We start from the raw sequence: 19,188 nt of genomic DNA, 5'->3' as shown, positions 1-19,188 counted from the left end.
CTACATACCCTAAATATCCACAGGCAAATCTGTTTTTACTTAAACAGGACTAGGCCCTTTCGTAAATCTGACCAGTTATTTTTGGCCTTTTCTGGACCTAGATTAGGATCTGATGTTGCTAAGGTCACATTAGCTAGATGGTTGAAGGACTGTGTGACCTTCATTTATACACAATGTAATATCTCTTTGCCCACTGCCATGAAAGCTCATTCAACAAGGTCGGTGGCAACTTCTGCTGCCTTCCATGCCAGAGCTTCTTTACATGACATCTGTGCAGCTGCAACTTGGGCCATGCCTCAAACCTTCATCAATCATTACAAATTGGATTTGGCCTCCAGGTGAAGAGCATCTTTCGGTTCTATGGTGCTCAGGAATGTCCTTCCATGAGAGTCTCCCAGGAATAGAGGTAGCTGGGGACTCTGTCCCATACGTAAGGAATAAATAAGAAGTTATGTACCTACCATAACGTTCCATGTTAGTTGTCTTCTTTCGCCTTCTTTCTTGCTGGATGGGTTCGGAGCCGATCGTCAGCTCCGACTCGGCACTTGCTAAGCTCGAGAGCTAATTTTACCAGCTCGAGGCAACCCTATATCCCATGATGCAAGGCGGAGACTACCCAGATCTCGTTTGGTAGCTAAGGAAAAAATATGGAATACATTCTTCCAACTGTAGAGGAGGAAGAAAAAGTAACAATACTAAAAATGACAATCATAATCATCATAATCCTCTGAAAGTGATCCACCTAATCTAGTGACACTAGAAGCTGATTAGCTAGAAAAAGGATAAAGCCTCTTAAGAGAAGAGGCATAATCTTCTCGGTCTGACCAGGCTAGGGGGATGGAGGGGACGAAGAAAGAAGCAGAGAAGACAACTAACATGGAACGTTATGGTAGGTACATAACTTCTTAATGTTAAGTTGTCAATCTCACCTTCATTCTTGCTGGATGGGACCGTGTCCCTAGCACTTCTATCCTGGGTGGCTCAATGGAAAAGACTCTTGAGAACGGTGGAACCAAAATTCCCTCTGTCTCTGGAGGCCAAGTCTAATTTGTAATGTGAAACAAAGGTATGAGGAGAGGCCCATGTGGCTGCTGCACAAATAGTGTCTATTGGAAGTCTAGCCTGAAAGGCTGTAGATGTAGCTAGAGCTCTGGTAGAATGGGCTTTTGGCCTAGAAATCAACTCTTTGCCTCTGAGCTGATAAATGTAAGTAATCACAGAAGACAGCCATCTAGATAAAGTCACCTTGGAAACTGGAAGGCCTTTCCTGTTCTCTGCATAGGATAGAAACAGTTGATCAGATTTCCTAAAATGTTTGGTTTTGTCTAGATAATATCTGAGTTGGCGGTGAACATCAAGACAATTTTTGTTCCACTCTATCAGAATAATTTGGGAAAAAACTGGAAGATCAATGGATTGATTTAAGTTAGTCTCCCATGCCACTTTGGGTAAGAAAGACGGATTAGTCCTTAGAGATACCCTGTCTTTGTGGAAGATTAAGTAGGGAGGACGAATGCAGAGAGCATGAAGCTCAGATACTCTCCTGGCAGAAGTAATGGCGACTAGAAAGAGTGTCTTCCAAGAAAGAAATTTCAATGAACAGGCAGCCGCAGGTTCGAAAGGGGGGAGAATCAAGGATGTTAAAATTAAATTTAGATCCCACTGTGGTGGGGGGTCTTTAATCGGAGGTTTAAGTAAAAAGATACCTTGAAGGAATGCCTTGCAAAGTTTATGTGACATAATGTTGTGGTCCAAGAAGCCTATATGAAAATTCGAAATGGCTGCCAGCTGAACTTTTACTGTGGAGGAAGAGGATCCTGACTGAAAAATCTCAGCTAGGAAGTCCAACACCGAATGAATCGGAGCAGTATAGGGGTCTATATTCCTAGCTTTTGCCTAGAAGGAGAAACGTTGCCATTTACTAGTGTAAATCCTTCTGGTAGAAGATTTAAGGGAAGCTACTATGATATCCCGGACGGGATTAGAAATCATAGGAAGCCTGGCTAAGGATGGAAGTGGAGCAACCAAGCAGTGAGGTTGAGAGAAGGTATGGATTGGTGCAGCTGCCCCGACTGGTGGGTCAGAAGATCTGGAACCGGGTCCAGATGCCATGGCTGTACCAAGAGATAACGATGTAGGAACGGAAACCATATCTGTCGAGGCCAATAAGGGGCAATGAGAATCAACTTGGCTCTCAAGGCGGTTGCTTTCTAAATTACTTGAGGTATCAGAGGAAAGGGGGGAAAGGCATAAAGAAGTCCCCAGGGCCAATCTTGGGTTAGAGCGTCTCTGGGGGGATGGCCTGGAAGGGGGAAGGGAGAGAAGAAGTCTGGGCATTTGCTGTTTTGAGGTGTAGCAAAAAGGTCGCAGTAAGGAAGGCCCCACTCCTGAAAAATCTCTTCAGTCACTGATTGTTTGAGAGACCACTTGTGAGGCATGAGAATAGCTCTGCTCAACCTGTCCGCTATGATGTTGGATTTCCTGGGGATATGCATTGCTATCAGAAACCGCTGAGAAGAAATTGCCCACTGCCAAAGTCTGAGAGCCTCTCGACACAGTGGATAGGACTTGGTTCCGCCCTGTTTGTTGATATACCACACTACGGACATATTGTCCGTTTGGACTGCAATAGTTCCCAGGGGAAGAGAGTCGTTGAGGGCCTGCAACGTTAAAAGCACTGCTCTCATCTCTAGGACATTTATGTGCAGATGGTATTCGAAAGGTTGCCAAGTGCCATGGACCATCCTGCCCTGATAATGCCCCCCCCCACCTGATCAGGGAGGCGTCCGATGTAACCGTGGCAACCGGGGCAGGAGGAACAAAGGGTCTGCCCTGATGGACTTGAGGGGACGATATCCACCAGGTCAGATGCCTTTTGCAAGTTGGAGTTATTGTGATCTTGTGACGCATGAGAAGTTGTTGAAAGGACCATTGGGCGAATAGCATCCATTGTAGAAGACGCATGTAAAAGCGGGCAAAGGGAAGAAGTGTTATGGCGGCCGCCATAAGACCCAATACTTTCAGAGCAAATCTGGCCTGAATTTTGTTGCTGAGAAGAATCACATGGACGTGACTCTGAATGTCCAAGATCCTTTGGTCTATTAACTTTGCTGAAAGTTGTACGGTGTCCAATCTTGCGCCTATAAAAGTAATAGATTGACAAGGCGACAAGGCAGATTTTTCGAAATTTATAGAAATCCCTAGCCCTCTGCAAATGTGAATGGTGTAATCTCTGGCTTGGAGAAGTTGATGCCTGGTGGTGGCAGTGAGGAGCCAGTCGTCTAGATATGGAAACACCTGGAATCCTTGACGTCTCAGGTGAGCCGTAACTGCTGCCATACATTTGGTGAACACTCTGGGGGCTGTAGTGAGTCCAAAGGGCAGGGCCCTGAATTGGAAGTGACTGGTCCCCAGCCGAAAGCGGAGAAATCGTCTGGAGCGCCTGTGAATTTTTATGTGATAGTACGCATCCTGAAGATCTACCGAGCACATCCAATTGTCCTTGCCCAGAAAGGGTAGAATGGACTGAAGCGTGACCATCCGGAATCTTGTTTTCTTTACAAACTTGTTTAGTTTGCTCAGATCTAATATTAGTCTCCAGTCCCCTGTCTTTTTTGGTACTAAAAAGAACCTTGAGTAGATTCTGGATCCTATTTGGTCTGCTGGGACTGGCTGGATGGCTCTTTTTGCTAGCAGTTTTGATATTTCTGATACTGCTAGTTCCCTTAGACCGGGTGGAACGCCGGGAAGGGTTCCCTTTTGCTGAAATGGGGTTTGAATAAAAAGAATTTTGTAACCCTCGGATATAATCGACTGTACCCATTTGTCTTGAGAAAGGGAAAGCCAGGCTATTGGGTACAGCGATAATCTTCCCCCGACTGCCTCCGAAGATGGACAATCGGGCAACATCTCAGGGATGCTGGAAGGGTTTTGTCAGAAAGAGGCTCTCTGCTACCCTGATTTTGCGGACCCCCTCTGCCCCTAGGGCGGCATCTGTTGTTGTACCCCCCTCTGCCTCTGGGGGTAAACTGACCTCGTGCGTCAGGCGTGACTCCTTGAGATTTGCGGAACCACATTTTCCCTCCCTTCTGACCTTTTGGGTAAGGTCTTGAAGAGGTGGAGAAACGGACTCCTACGGCAGAAAGAGTCTTACCATCTTGTTCGCATCTAGTCAAAGTGTCTTTCACTTGCGGTCCGAACAAGGTCGAACCATCAAAAGGGGAGTTTGTGAAGGACGCCTTGAAGGGGTCTGCAAAATTACAAAGCCGCATCCAGGACTGACGCCTTAAAGCCACTCCTGTGCCTGCGGCCCTACTCGCTCCATCGGCTGCAGCTGTGAGCTAATCTTATCCTGAGACCCAGCAGCTGACGGATCCTGTAAAACTTCTCCCAACTCTTTAAGAACATCTCTTTGAAGGCGGGTGAAGTGACACAAGTAGTTCAGCGATCGCATGGTAAAGGTCGCTGAAGAAAAAATCCGCTTGCCATACCTGTCCATAGTCCTAGAATCCTTGTTAGGAGGATGGACAGGTACTGAAGGATCAGCTAGTTCCTTCTTGGTGGCTGCAGCCACCACCATGGCATCAACCGGGACACCTTTTGTGTGGGGCCGTAATGAATTTAAAAGGCCTCCTAGGAATAGGTTCCACCGAATCCGGGGCCATCCACGCCTTCCGAGCCACTACGTCCATAAGAGGGTCGAAAGGCGGAGACACCCAGGAGGTGGAGGGTCGAGATCCGAATGCCTCCAGGTATACTGACTCATCATCGGAAGGATTAAGGGAGGGCCAGTTCCCCCTCTGCTTAAGGAGTTCAAGGATGTCTGAGAAAGAGACATCCTCAGAGGAGGACCTTGGGGATCCCTCCGACTCATCCAAGTCAGTATCAGATGTAATAGACTCGGGGGAGTCCAGATGTTTCCTCTTACATGTCCTCTTACGCGGAGGTTCACCTGACGGATCAGGAGAAGCCTTGGAAGAGGAAGATATTCCCAATGGGGAAACCTGAGGCGTTGGATCTCTGGGTCCGGGAGCAAGAGAGTGGGAAGAGACGTCAGCAGGCACTGTAGTGGGAGGAGCTGATGGAACTGACCGTTGACTACGCCCAGGGGCTAGTACACTCCTCATCACCTCGAAGGCTCCCCCATCAGAGAGACCAGAAGGTTCCCGCTCCGAAGAGATAGGAACTCCAGGCCTCACCGAGAGGGAAGGCTCCGAGGCAGATGTCGGGGCTGAGCTCACCAACGCCGAAGCCCCGAGAGGGAGAACGGGATTGGACAAGGGTCCGATGCCACTCACCCCCTCTGAGCCGACGAGAGAGACCAGACGCCCGGATCCCTCCAATGAAGGCCTCAAGGAGGAAATCAGAGCGGAGGACGATGGAGCCGAAGGAGGAAGTATCTGCTCCGACGCCACAACGGTCACGGCTCCGAGGAGCTCCGGCTCCGAGCTCTGTAAGAGAGTCGAAGGAGGAATATTAGGTGGATGTGAAATAGCTACAGTCTGTTGAGACGGGCTATGGAGCATCTGGGCCAATGCCTGAGACTTTAATAGTCTACTCACCACTCTCTCGAGGTCGTGATCAGACAGCCTGGACGACCGAGAAGAACGGCTCCAATGGCTCCGCTCCGAGAGCAGGGGTGATCTCAGAGCCGAACGTATCGATTCCAATGAGGGGGATCGAGATCTCTTTTTAGAGGTAAGTGGAGCCGAAGGAGCCGAGGATAGGTCAGCTCCAGCCGGAGCCGACACTGAGTGTCCAGATTTGGCAGTATCAGCGCTGGATGGAGCAGATACTGTGACTTCTATGGAAGGATCGGCTCCAGCCGGAGCCGATCTCGACACTGAAGAAGCCGAACCAGTAGCCAACGGCTTGGGACTTGCAGCCGAAGGCTTGACAGGTTTCAAGGGCTTCTCCGGAGCCGACTTAGTCGGGGAGCTCTCAGGCTTTAATAAGCCCCTCAATATTAATTTATTTCTGCGCTCCTGCAGGACTCTTGGGCTGAAGGCATGACAGATAGCACAAGAGTCCTGCAGGTGCAGAGGTCCCAGGCAGTAAACACAAGAAGTGTGACTGTCTGTCAGAGACATCTTCTGACAGCACGAGTCACACTTCTTGAAGCCTGAGACCTTTGTGTCCTTTGACATAGCTGTGTCGAGGAAACACAAAAACACAGACACACACACACACACAAATAACACCCAATCCAATAAACTAAAACTAACCAGGGATACAACACACTCAAACACACACAAAATCCCTGACAGGAAAAATTAGGAAAGGGGAAGGCCTAAGGCCTAACCTAGGGAAGGGGATAAATAACCCGAAAAAAAGGGAACACCAACGGGAATAGGGTTAAAATAAACGTTAAGGTTCACAAAACAACTAAGGCTATGAAATTTAAAAGGGGTGAGACAGTGTTAATATGAAGAAAACTTACCTAGAGCTGGTAAAAGAGGCACCTCATAAGCGAAGCGGCAAACGAGATCTGGATAGTCTCCGCCTTGCATCATGGGATATAGGGTTGCCTCGAGCTGGTAAAAATAGCTCTCGAGCTTAGCAAGTGCCGAGTCGGAGCCGAGGATCAGCTCCGAACCCATCCAGCAAGAATGAAGGCGAGATTGACAACTTAACATTGAGGATTAACAAGATCAGATAAAGAAGTTATGTCTTACCATAACGTTCCATCTGTATTGTTGATCCTCGTTCAGTCATTACGACCCTCCCTCCCTTCCCCCTTCTGTGGTTTCTAGTGGATCTCACCATCCGGTTCTCTTAGGTTATTTGACTTGCAAACTCAATCTGAAGTAAAAGGGAGAGGGGGATTGTGGGTAAGAGTTTAGCTCGAGAGTTTGAAGTGGACGCGAGCTTGGAAAATGGCCGTCTCGGTTCCAAGGTCGGAACAGATACCCATACATAATGACAGAACGAGGATCAACAATACAGATGGAACATTATGGTAAGACATAACTTCTTTTTATCTACCCGAGGAAAAATTCTCTGGAGTCTACTGGGGGTATAAAAATATCTACGTAAACATTTCCAAGCAAAAATCCTAAATCATCTAGACCTCGCTGCATATTTGTGAGACATAAATATATACTTCCATTGTTTCTTTGTGAATTGCCTATCCAATCTCTCTTCCCAATCATTTCTAACCTCCTGTGATTGATTCTTATAGTTATTATGCAATATTTTATATGATCAAATTATTCCTTTTTTAATGGCAGCTTCTGTTCTAGATTCTACTAAAACTCTACCAGTGCTAGTCTTTCGCTTAGGACCCCTCCATTTCTTTCTCTTTGCCTATACTCTGATATCAATCCTTGAAAGGGAAGGCAATCTCTAACCTACAGTCCAAATAAATTCTTGGCATCTTCCCATTCTACCATCTTTCCCTCCATAATTATTTGCTCCTAATACCTTGGTTTCTTTGCCAGCTTTCTCCAATAAATTCCAGCCCCCTCTTGCCTATATTCCTAATTGCAGTCATCATCCCTATTGACAGAATCTCCTTTCTCCATTATTGTGTTGGCTTAGTTCTTAGAATACTTTCTGCTACTTTATGGATATAATATTCTATATGATTACTGTTATTCTCCTTAAAGGCCTACATCCAAAATCCTAGTCTCTCCTTGTATCTTGAGCTTCCCCGTTTCAACATTAGCCCGTTCCACTTCGAATTATACTTTTCTGCTTGTGCTATGTATAGGAGCCTTAACTGTGTAGCTCTGAAATACCCCCTTCACTTGACTCTTGCCATTTTCCCCTTCCAGATAAAGTCATTTTGCTCTTTATTAATTGCTATCCACAACTTCTGCTCTGGTTGATAAAAATATGCCTGACTTATGTACAAGACTAAAGGGACTGAAACCATTTTAACTGCTTGTATCTTACCTATCCATATCCATAAAATAAAGCTTCCATTTTCTCAGTTTTATATTATCTTTTGTTTATTCTCTTCCCAAATATCCTTAGCTACCACACCAGAATCATTTTTAATCCATTCTCAAATGCTTCACTTTATCATGTCCCCATAAATAAGGATACTGCTAAACCAATTTGTGTGTGGGCACAATTTACTGCTATTGCCTTTGTTTTAGCTTCATTAATTTTGTATCCTGAAAAGATCTGAAACTGTTTCAAAATGTTCCACAACACTATTATGTTTCTTTCTGGTTTTGCCAGGTACAAAATAATATCTGCAAATAGTGCCAGCTTTTCTTGACTACCATACCAACTATAACCTTGAATTTCTGAGTGCCTTATTTTCTTTGCCAGTGGATACCAACTATATCCTTGAATTTCTGAGTGCCTTATTTTCTTTGCCAGTGGTTGTAAACATAATGCAAATAATGAAGGGGAAAGAAGACTCCCTTGCCTGGTTCCTCTGCTCAAGGAGAAATTATCAGAAAGGACTCCACCCACTTTAACATTTGCCTCAGATCCCTCATATATCCTCTTAATCAACCTTATAATATTTTTTTTCAGGAAATGCACATGCTTCCATTGCTCGACTCAAAGTCCCAGCTTACTCTGTTAAATGCTTTCTCTGCATCAAGACCCACTGACAATGGTATTTTCTTACATTCCGTTTCCCTCTGGATCATCAATGCTCTGCTAATGTTGTCACATCTGCCTCCCCTCCACAAAAGCACACTGATGCATATCTATCAATTTTGGCATTACTTTTGTCATTCTTTTAGCCATTATAGATATGAACACTTTATAATCATGGTTTAGTATTGTAATGGGCCTATATGAAGCTGGTTCCGATGGATCTTTATCCTCTTTAGGTACTACGGTTACCACTGCTTTCTTCCAGGATGTTGGTTGTACTTCTCACCTTAAAATACTGTTAAACAAAACCTTCCAGCTCTTTATCAGTTTTTTCCCTCCTAGCTTCCAAACTTACACAGGAATACCATCCATCCCTGGGGACTTTCCTGTGGATTGGTTATACTTCAATTGTTATCTCATCTCCTATCCTAACCATTAGTAATTGAGCCTCATCTACCTCTAACCTTGGCATATTTAATACTTCCATAACCACTTCCATTTGTATCTTTTCTTCATTTTCATATTTCTCTGCTTTATAGAGACTTTCACAGAATTATGAAAATATTTCTAATACCTCTACAGGATCTCGTTACCTTCCTTGTTATAGGCTCCCTAATCTTGGCAACAGCCCTTTCTACTTTTTGTCGCCTGAGTCATTATGCTATACGTTTTTGTGCTCTAGTGTTATCATCAAAAAACAGTTCCTTAACAGCCATCTTTCTAAACTCGTGCATACTATTGAGGTAACTACTTACTTTCTATTTAGCATACTGCAGTTGATCCTTTTCATGTTTTGTGAGACTCCCCCCTATTCTGCAATACTTTAACATTTGTCAGGCTCGCTAAATAATTCTTGTTTCTTAACCATAGCTCCCTTTTCTTTTATTTCCACCCTATTTTTTTAAACTTTACCTTAATTTTATCCCACTCCCTAGCTATATTTTCAGAAGAAATTTCTATCCTCTCTAATAGCTCCTGAATAATCTCTACTACCCATCCCTTAAATTCCTCCCTTTTCAACAGACAGATGGGAAAGCACCAGTGTCTCATTTTTATTTCATAACCCTTTATTTTTACTTTAATTATTGGTACATGATCTAAAATAGTTATTGGGCACATACCAAGACCTTCAATTAAATACATATGTTCTTGTGAAATGTAGATTCTGTCTACCTTAGCCCAGTTTTTCTATCTTGGGGAATTACACAAATTCACTCAACTCCTAATACTGAATTCACATCTTCCATGCCAAATATTTTCATAAACTTCTTCAAAAATCTACCCTCCATTGTTATACTTTCCTTCTGCCCCCCACCCAGACACATCATCTTTACTGCTGCACATCACATTCCAGTTCCCACCTACAAGTAATATTCCTTGCTGAAAACTGATCATTTCTCCCAGAATGTTCTTAAGCTCCATTACAGCAGTTTTTGGTGGAATATAAACACATGCTAGTGTAATCCTCCTCCCCTGCCATTAGACCCTTAACACTACAAATCTGCCATTATCTTTTTTATCCTCTTCTATCACTACTGGAGCTCCTCTTGCAATTAATGTAAATATTCCTCTTTTCCTCTGTCCCAAGTATTCCACTGAATAAACATCCTGAAAACCTATCAGATTCACATGTCCAGTTCTTTCCAAGTGTGTCTCCTGCAACATAGCTATTTGCACTCTACACTGTTTAATAGAGTTCACTACTCTTTCTTTTTTGAATTTATCTGTGAGATTGTTGACATTTAAAGACATTACAGAAAGCATCATTGCATTAAAAAATTATTCCCACCTTTTATCTACAACACCTTTTTTGTTAAATGTCTCATTCCAGCGTTTGTGATACATGTCAAGCAGAGCACCTCACTGGCCCTCCAAAAGAAATCTTGATGAGTGGATGGGAAATAGAAAATTCACCCCAGGGATCACTCCCAGTGGCTTTACTCGACAGATACATCGTGAACTAAAGTCTAAAGTTGGGTGGCACAATGCCAGGGTAATCCTATGGGCTAGGCTTGTAAAGGCTCCAGGGCCATTAGCCAAGTACACACCTATGAACCTATGCATATACTGTTTGGCAGGTTGAAGTTTAATACAGTTGTTTCTTGTCATATCCATTTGGGCCTATGTCACATCTTGCAAAACTTTTTGTTTTATTGAAAGCTCTCAAACAATAAAACAAACACACCCCCAATACCCCTTTAAAATCTATTAACTTAATACCACCAGACAAAACTATGTACATCTTCAAATACTGAAGTTTTATCCCCATAACAGGAACAAAAGTCCCAAACTGACAGCTACACTCAACTTGAGTTAACCTAAAATAAAGATTATACGTGCTAAAACGCATGGTGCAGCCTGTACTTCTACTAAATGCTAATTGATTTTCATAGCTTTATAGCTCTCCCAGCTGGTACAGCCCCTGAATGCTTTCAGAGAACATTATGAGCCAATTTCTCTTTTCCTTTTTTTCCTCATCCACTCTCCGCCAGACTGTTGCTAGTTTCCTCTTTGAGTATCCTATCTAAAATGCTATAGTCAATTCTCGTGTCTGAGTCTGTTATGAAGTTCCAAAACTGTCTGTAAATAAAATCTGTTGTGTGTGGAAGATTTAGAAAGGCTTTCCTGTGTAACGGTTGAGATGTCCATCTCTGTTATGTAAACTTTTAACACGTGCCAGTCATCTGGTTCTGGGTCATTTTTTTTTTTCACTTAATTTTTGTGATGCATTTATGACCAGTTGTTTTGTCTCCTTTTGAACCAAATCAGGCAGGCAGTTTTGTCATTTTTGTTGAGAGAGAACAAACAGTAACTCCAGTTATGTGTATCTAAACCTCTCAACTGTCCCCGTTTTGGAGGAGCATCTGTGTTTTTAGGCCGGATTTACCCCTGCACATAAATTTACATCTTCACACAATTTTCTGAATCTCCCCTCATTACTCATCTTTTTGAAGCTGTCTAGTACACAAGAAACAGACTACATGACCTACATACTAGTACCAGTAATTTAAAGACAGAGGACATGCATCTTGCATCTCACTTTTTCAGAAGCACAATTAAGTGACTTTGTATGGTAGAATTTTGTAACACAGATCATTACAGTCTACAGATTTTACAGTCTCTTTGATAATGTGGTATGTTTTATCATTTTTGTCACACAGTGTTTTGAGGATTGGTATAATGTTGAAGGTGTTTACACTACAAGACACGAGGTATAGGGTTTGATTTACTACTACTGTAGTGCTACTGTACAAACTTCAGATAGGACTACTGACTGCCACTTATGTTACTAACACTTCTAAGGGCAAAAATTACACTGCTGATTCTAATACATAAAATGCAAGCTCAAGTTATTATCCCCTTTTAGCTTCAACTTATGATCACTTGTAATTTTGTGAAACAAAAGAAAAACTTTGGCTGCTGTAGCCATCCGTTATATCGTCAGGACTTTCTTTCCTTGCAATAAAAACTGTCCCTTGTATTTCACAAAATGTACATCTTTATGGAGTATAAGACAGTAGTGTCACTTCCACCCCTTATGTTTGCATTAGTTACGGTGCCACAAGTAATTTTACTTGGGGAACGGAGTTACGGAGTACTTTTTTTTTCCCCAAAACATAATGAAGTTATTTTCTCTGTGAGCCCATTATGCTAATGATACTTCAGTAATCATATCTGAGCTGGCTTGTATGCCATTGTTCTGTGTGGAATGTACTGATGGATTTTTGGTCTTCTGGATCTGATAACACATCATTTCTACAAAGCTTAAACAACAATTACAATCCATCTGGTCTGAATAGGTTGAATGTCTAGAATCAAAGATTTCCTCAGACCTCAGCCAGACTAAAAATGAAACAGTATGCATTTTAATTCACATGTATACAAAGCATTGGGTAGATGTACCAACTCACAGTGGGCCAATAAAAATATTGACTCTAACATGATCTGTCACTTAATGGCAGATAAGGGAATACAGTACATTAGAAACACCTTTCAAGGAAAGTTTTAGACTGAAAAAATGCCTCCTTTAACCTCAGAACATCACTCATATCTACAGCTAATGGGAAGTAAAATGGAGTAATTACTGTATCCTGCTTTACATCAGTACTCCCATCTTAACACGTTCTCTCTCTGGCTCTCTTCCAAGAGTAGCCCTTGATAAAAAGCACAAGAGGTCTGGGTCATGGGCAACTCCCCCCTGGATTTAGAGTCTGTGGCTGTCCAGATAGTTGGTCTTTTTTCTGTCCATCTGTTACAGAAGATTACTCCTTTAACTAAGATTACAATTATGGCTATTAAGCGTTATTTTAAGAAAGCAGACCTTACACCTAAAATAGCATTTCCTTTTGAGTTTAACATTGGGAAAGCTGTTAGGGGATATGATGTTCTGGATTAGTAAAGTGAAGGGCAATGGGAATTAGGAATTGGGTGCAGCTGATGTGTGCAGAAAAAGAGTTACAGCCTTTTCAAGTACCCACTGCAACTTAAAAGGTTCCAAACAAAAAGTGTCTTCCTTTAAGCAGAAAGTTAGAAATCATGTTATTATTGCAGAACATAGTGAACATAATTTACACATCCTACTAGTTCACAGGCAAGTTACCTTTGTGGACCATTTTAAGCCTAGCCAATTTCCCATTCATAGGTGAAAATCAAACCCTATACCTCGTGTCTTGTAGTGTAAACACCTTCACCATTATACCAATCCTCAAAACACTGTGTGACAAAAATGATAAAACATACCACATTATCAAAGAGACTGTAAAATCTGTAGACTGTAATGATCTGTGTTACAAAATTCTACCATACAAAGTCACTTAATTGTGCTTCTGAAAAAATGAGATGCATGTCCTCTGTCTTTAAATTACTGGTACTAGTATGTAGGTCATGTACTTTGTTTCTTGTGTACTAGACAGCTTCAAAAACATGAGTAATGAGGCGAGATTCAGAAAATTGTGAGAAGGTGTAAATTTATGTGCAGGGGTAAATCCGGCCTAAAAACACAGATGCTCCTCCAAAACAGGGACAGTTGAGAGGTTTAGATACACATAACTGGAGTTACTGTTTGTTCTCTCTCAACAAAAATGACAAAACTGCCTGCCTGATTTGGTTCAAAAAGAGACAAAACAACTGGTCATAAATGCATCACAAAAATTAAGTGAAAAAAAAAAATGACCCAGAACCAGATGACTGGCACGTGTTAAAAGTTTACATAACAGAGATGGACATCTCAACCTTTACACAGGAAAGCCTTTCTAAAACTTCCACACACAACAAATTTTATTTACAGACAGTTTTGGAACTTCATAACAGACTCAGACACGAGAATTGACTATAGCATTTTAGATGGTCAAGACACAAGTCGAAAACTAAACAAGATCACTGCATTTTACTAGTGAAATTATACACCAAGATGTGTTCAGTGCTATATGGAACCAAGTTAAATAGATCCCAAAACCATTTGTTACTCCCGCTTCTACTTCACTTCATGACCTTGTACATATTAAGCATTATGACTTTATACACAATTATGCTTGACTGGAGCCACTTTTCCATTACTCAACCCCACAATACTTCCTCCTTTTTTATGGCTCTCTGTGTTAGAAACAAGAGAGACACTGTTGGCAAAAAGAGACAGAGAGAGAGAGAGAGAGAAATGGTCAGTTAGTTGCTTGAGTTTGGCTGTGGATTAGGCACATTTTATCAGTGAGTTTTTCGAACTGCTTCATTCTGCTTTGAAGTGAATCACAAACTGAAAATCTGTTTTTGAATTTATAAATAATATTGTTCGCTAAAAGATTACATGTGCGATCTCTGTATATGACATCAGAGGCAGAAAGTAGACAGGAGGGAGTGCTGACTTTAGGTAGATGGCTAAATTCATGGAGAAAATCTGAGCATGTGAGGTTGGTGGTGTACTTTTGGAAGTTAGAATGTTGTCTGGAGTTTTGTCACACGTGAGCATATTTATTTAATTCCAGAAACATTTAAGGTTTATGAAGAAGGAATATTGTCTTGTTTTACTACAGGCATGCTTGTGTCTGCATACCACTTGTTTGGGAAGACCATGGAAAGTTGCCAAAGACTAGGAATCAGTGGTAGGATTTTGTTTCACTTCTACCAGGTTTTCTCTCCCAAGTATGAATTGCTTGAGTTCTTTAGTTATCTATTTTAAGTGGGTTTTCAAATGTTTAACCGGGGAAGAATTCTTCTGCAAGTGGAGGGGGGAGGAGTTAAGATAGATGCTGCTTCAGTTGTATCTTGAGTGTTGAAGAGCAGGGGGCAGTGTGTTGACAAATGCTTCGGACTTGCATTATTATTGGACTTTGGACTAAATGATACAAATATGGGGAGACTGCTTAAGTTTACAGTTGTGTAGAGAGAAGGTGCTGGGACAGTGATGGTTGAAAGGGATTTGTAAGGCTGGAGATAAAAATAAGTTTTGTTTGTGATGAACAAGTCTCTCAGTTTGGTTGGATGACTGTGTTTTGGGCTATGCAGATTCAAAGGTCAACTACAAAAGGTTTAGATCAGCCAGGAATGATGTTCCCTTAATGTTCCTAACCTACAAAAAGTACTACTCAGTAAATCAAATTATACATGTTTGTTCTCTGACCATGGCACTATTAAACAAGCCAAAGACTTCACCAATAAATAAATACTGAAGCACTGACCAACTATGGCCAAATCGAGCAGAAAAGTTAATTGCACAAGTAACATGGAACAACAAAACACTCAGTGCAACACCCATCTCAGTGAAACTACAATGCACAGTGTTCTATAAGATTATCAAGTAGAATTGTAGAATTACACAAATGAAGACCTAAAGTCAATATGGAATATGACCTGGTTGAAAAAGGAATAAATTAAATTATAAAATATTGTACTTCGTTAAACTGGATTGACATTTGTACAGAAACCTTAAACATGCATCCTATCTCTGTGTTAAACTAGAACAAATTTGTACAGAAAGCTTACACATGCATTCGAAGCACGTCAGGATGCATGTCTAAGCAACATTGTGAACACAAAATACACTCAGAGAGGAATCGTGTTAAAAGAAAGAGAGAAAAAAACCATACACACAAAACCATGACAAAGGAAGGAGTAAAGGTGTTACACACAAAGAGCCAAGAAGGGCGTACTCAAAAATCTGGTCCGTCTGCCTCCAGGTTTGAAAGTCACTCGTTCAGAGACACAGTTAAACTTCGCCCAGCCTAAGACAGAAGGAAATAACAGAAGAAAGAGAAACACAAAAACAGCTAAAGTGTAAACATTAGGAATAAAAGAGTTGCTTACTGTACCAGCTGACCTATGAGAGGACAATCCTTGTTAGGTACTGTACTTGGTTCATCCTTTCCATCGTTCACATTTTGGCATCTCCTTTTCTCAGAAGTTACTGTACTCTAGGGAATGGGCAGCCTGCCTGTGGTACTGCGCTGTGTGACATAATACACTTACTATATTAGGACACTCATCCACCCCCTAGGTTACTAGCAAGCACCTACCTGCAAATCAAAAACCAATGTAATTTGACACCCCACTTGCTAACAAGTAAAACATTAGCACATACCTGATGACATACTGGAAACTCCAACAACAAATGCTAGCTAGAAGAGACTACCCACCCAGAGTGAATGATAGGAGGGTACGCTAGACCTGATAAGGAGGACTCCCTCGTTTAACTGACACAGCAACAATGTGCCTGTTATAGCTAACATTGAAGACCTTCTATTATGGATCCTATGGTTGGGATGAACCCCAAGTACTAAGCAGAAGGAGGTGAAGGGCAGGACCACAGCAGACCACAAAAGTCTAACTCTTGCATTACAGTTACACCAAGAACGCCACAACTTTTTGAATCAAGGTTGAGAAAATAATTGTTGGAAAAAATGAAGCACCACACAGGAGTCATGGTTGAGACAGTAATGCCTGGAAAAAGTAAGCACAATTCACCAAATTATAACTGCACTGTTTGAAATAAGACATTTTGACTGCTACTGGTGCAGAGTAGACTACAAATCAGCAAATGCAGTAGAAAAGTGGTTATCAATCCACTAAAAGTGGATAACTGGCAGATGGAAAACCTTTCCTCAACATAGCCAAGGATAAGGGCAATCAAAAACTAACAAAACCAGCATAATTATTTCAGGGGACAGCTTAGCAGACTGTGCATCCCCACGGAGTGGAGGTCTTCTCTCCTGCTTTCTAACCTTACAAAGAGAGAGAAAGAAGAATGGACTCACTTGGGGTCGAAAATCAAGAGAACCTTTTAGGGAGACATGGTATTCAGGCAGGATCCTTTTTTCACAGGTACAGCTAACAAGAAGTGAATTCATACCAAGGATGAACTCAAAACAGATGAACTCAGAGGCCTAATGACAGACAGCAAAGTCCATCAGACAAAGTTCAAGTCCCTCAAAAGGGATACATTTATTTACTTAGGTTTCTTAACCAGTGTATTGTGCTGATCCATTGTGGACCCACCTTTCAATACAAGTAAAATACTTTACAGAACAGTTATACTGATTAAAACAGAATACAAAAATATGGTGAATTTAAAACCAAACACTACACTATAGACAAAGGAAATGAACAATATTTACAATGTAGCAAAAGGAGTTGCTGGAGTTGCATATAATTTTGCTGCATTTTGGGTTTTACAGTAGTCAGCTGATGTAAATAGGTTAGAGGTTAAGGGATTAGTGAGTGTTCCATGTTAGTTCTATAAGTCTTCTATGTATGGAAAGGAAGAAAAACGTTTGTAAGAGCTTTGTTAAACTAGGCATTATACTGAGAAATGATTAAAGCAAGTATAAGTATTTCTCTTTCCTAGAAAGGTTAATTCTCTGAAAAGTTTTTCAAGGAGGGGCAGAAAAGTAGCACTTCCAAAGGAAGGGACTACTCAACCAGTCAGAGCTTGGTGTCATTCCTACCTTCCAAAAGGAAAGATAGACAGAAGACTGCAACTGAACCTCAAATAATCTCACCTCTTTCTACATATAATTTTAATGATGTTTACTTACCAAGGTTTCCATACATAAAATTGCTCTTCAGTTTGCGGTTACATTTCTGAGAAATGAATGCTTTGCTTGCCCTCTGTTTCTGTTGTACTGCTTTTCTTGTAGCTACAGTGCAAGTAGGCCCTTTGAGATCATTCCACTACCCCAAAGAAATAAGCAAATGAAAGCCCGAACGTATAGGCATCCAAAACCTGAAGAACTCCTCCAGTTGACAAAATGGAGTAATAAATGGTGTCTACATTCATACCATTTCCATTTAGTGCTCGGAGCAGAAGGCTTTGCAGCATTGCCAAACCCACTGCAGCCCAAGTCTCAGGAGAAATAAGTCCTGGATCAGGCTCTGAGGCAGTCATCAGTCACCCAGATTAACAGGTACAAGACATCTCCGTATAAAACTAGCTAACTCTCCTATGCCATCAATAGAATGGAAGTCTAAAGCAACAACCAACCCGGTCATAAAAACACACCAAGAATGAGCCTAATCTTTTTCCCTTGAACTCAGTGAAGAAATGAACAGTTGGCAAAATTAAACAAGAAAATGTGCAAGGCAGCCAGCGCTTGTGGTATTGAGGGATACAAACCTCGCTATAGCCCAAGCAAACTTGAGTTTGAGCACCAGCAGGGATGCTAGAAGGCACTGGCTGGGAGGATGGGCATGCCCAAGTTGGCGAGGAGGGGCATTCAAACTCACACTGCTATTATCATGTGTAGGAGGGATTGCATTGGAAGACAGACTACACACTCCCAAAACTATCGCTTAGTGGTAGCCTTCATTAGTGAGTGTATAGAGGTGTACACCCACAATAGAGACGGCTCAGAGGGTTCCTGCAATAACACAGATAGCATGCTCCCCCCATGGCCAAAAGTTGGGTTAGGAGTACAGAAAAATGACATTAGTTATCAGGATGTTAGTGAGGGCACAAGTAACCCTCATGGCTGCCTATATGATGGCTTCCCTGGATGCCTTTTGCACTGCACAGTACGGGGACAAAGTCACCTGTACAAAGGAATGAATGGACTGAGTATGACTAGGGATGGTTTGATGATTAATAGACATGGGGGCAAAAATGAGTAGGAAAAAAAGCACACGAGACAGAGACAGAATATAACCAAACTCAACCCCCCCATACATTTTCCATCAAGCAGGACAGGGAGGAGACCATGATGCCTCTTGCTGAAAGAAGGCCTACACTCTAGACAGTCTCACCTTTAGAGAGACAGCCCCTGTCTGGCCACAAACTGCAGCTGCAGCTAGTATGCAGAAAAGGCTCACAGCAACTACTAATACATTCTCATCCACATGAATGCACATTGCTAGGAGAGTGAAGTCTGAAGATCATGCTGGATGCCATACAATCAAATCACTCCTTGCAAAGGCATGTAAGCCTCTTGTCTCTCTTGCTTGCAAAGTTACCTCTATAGACTAGAAGCTGAGGAAAAAAACAGCTATGGAAGAAGCTACACAAAGTCAAAAGGGTCAGGAATTTTGCCCTTAAGCCTCCTAGCTCCAACTAGTGAAGGGAGCCTTCACCTCGAGTGGGTGGAGGGAATACTAAATCAGAACTGAAAAGGTTCCACTGTCATGAATATCCATCAATGGTAGCAGTAT

At 42.0% G+C, this 19,188-nt stretch overlaps 1 protein-coding gene across 1 annotated transcript in view; it reads right to left on the bottom strand.

Moving 5' to 3' along the window:
* LOC122815199 (serine/threonine-protein kinase WNK1-like) overlaps nucleotides 1-19,188 on the bottom strand; it is a 3,137,204-nt gene that overhangs the window by 351,155 nt on the left and 2,766,861 nt on the right. The window contains exon 19 of the mRNA XM_044087493.1: nucleotides 15,702-15,773. Within this exon, the coding sequence (XP_043943428.1) occupies nucleotides 15,702-15,773 (72 nt within the window). The remainder of the gene's footprint in view (nucleotides 1-15,701; nucleotides 15,774-19,188) is intronic.

This window comes from Protopterus annectens, chromosome 11.part0 (genome assembly GCF_019279795.1).
Source record: "Protopterus annectens isolate FY-2018-M chromosome 11.part0, PAN1.0, whole genome shotgun sequence".
Lineage (NCBI taxonomy): Eukaryota > Metazoa > Chordata > Ceratodontiformes > Protopteridae > Protopterus > Protopterus annectens.
Note: the sequence above shows the minus strand (reverse complement) of the source record. Positions and strands in the feature narration are given on the sequence as shown.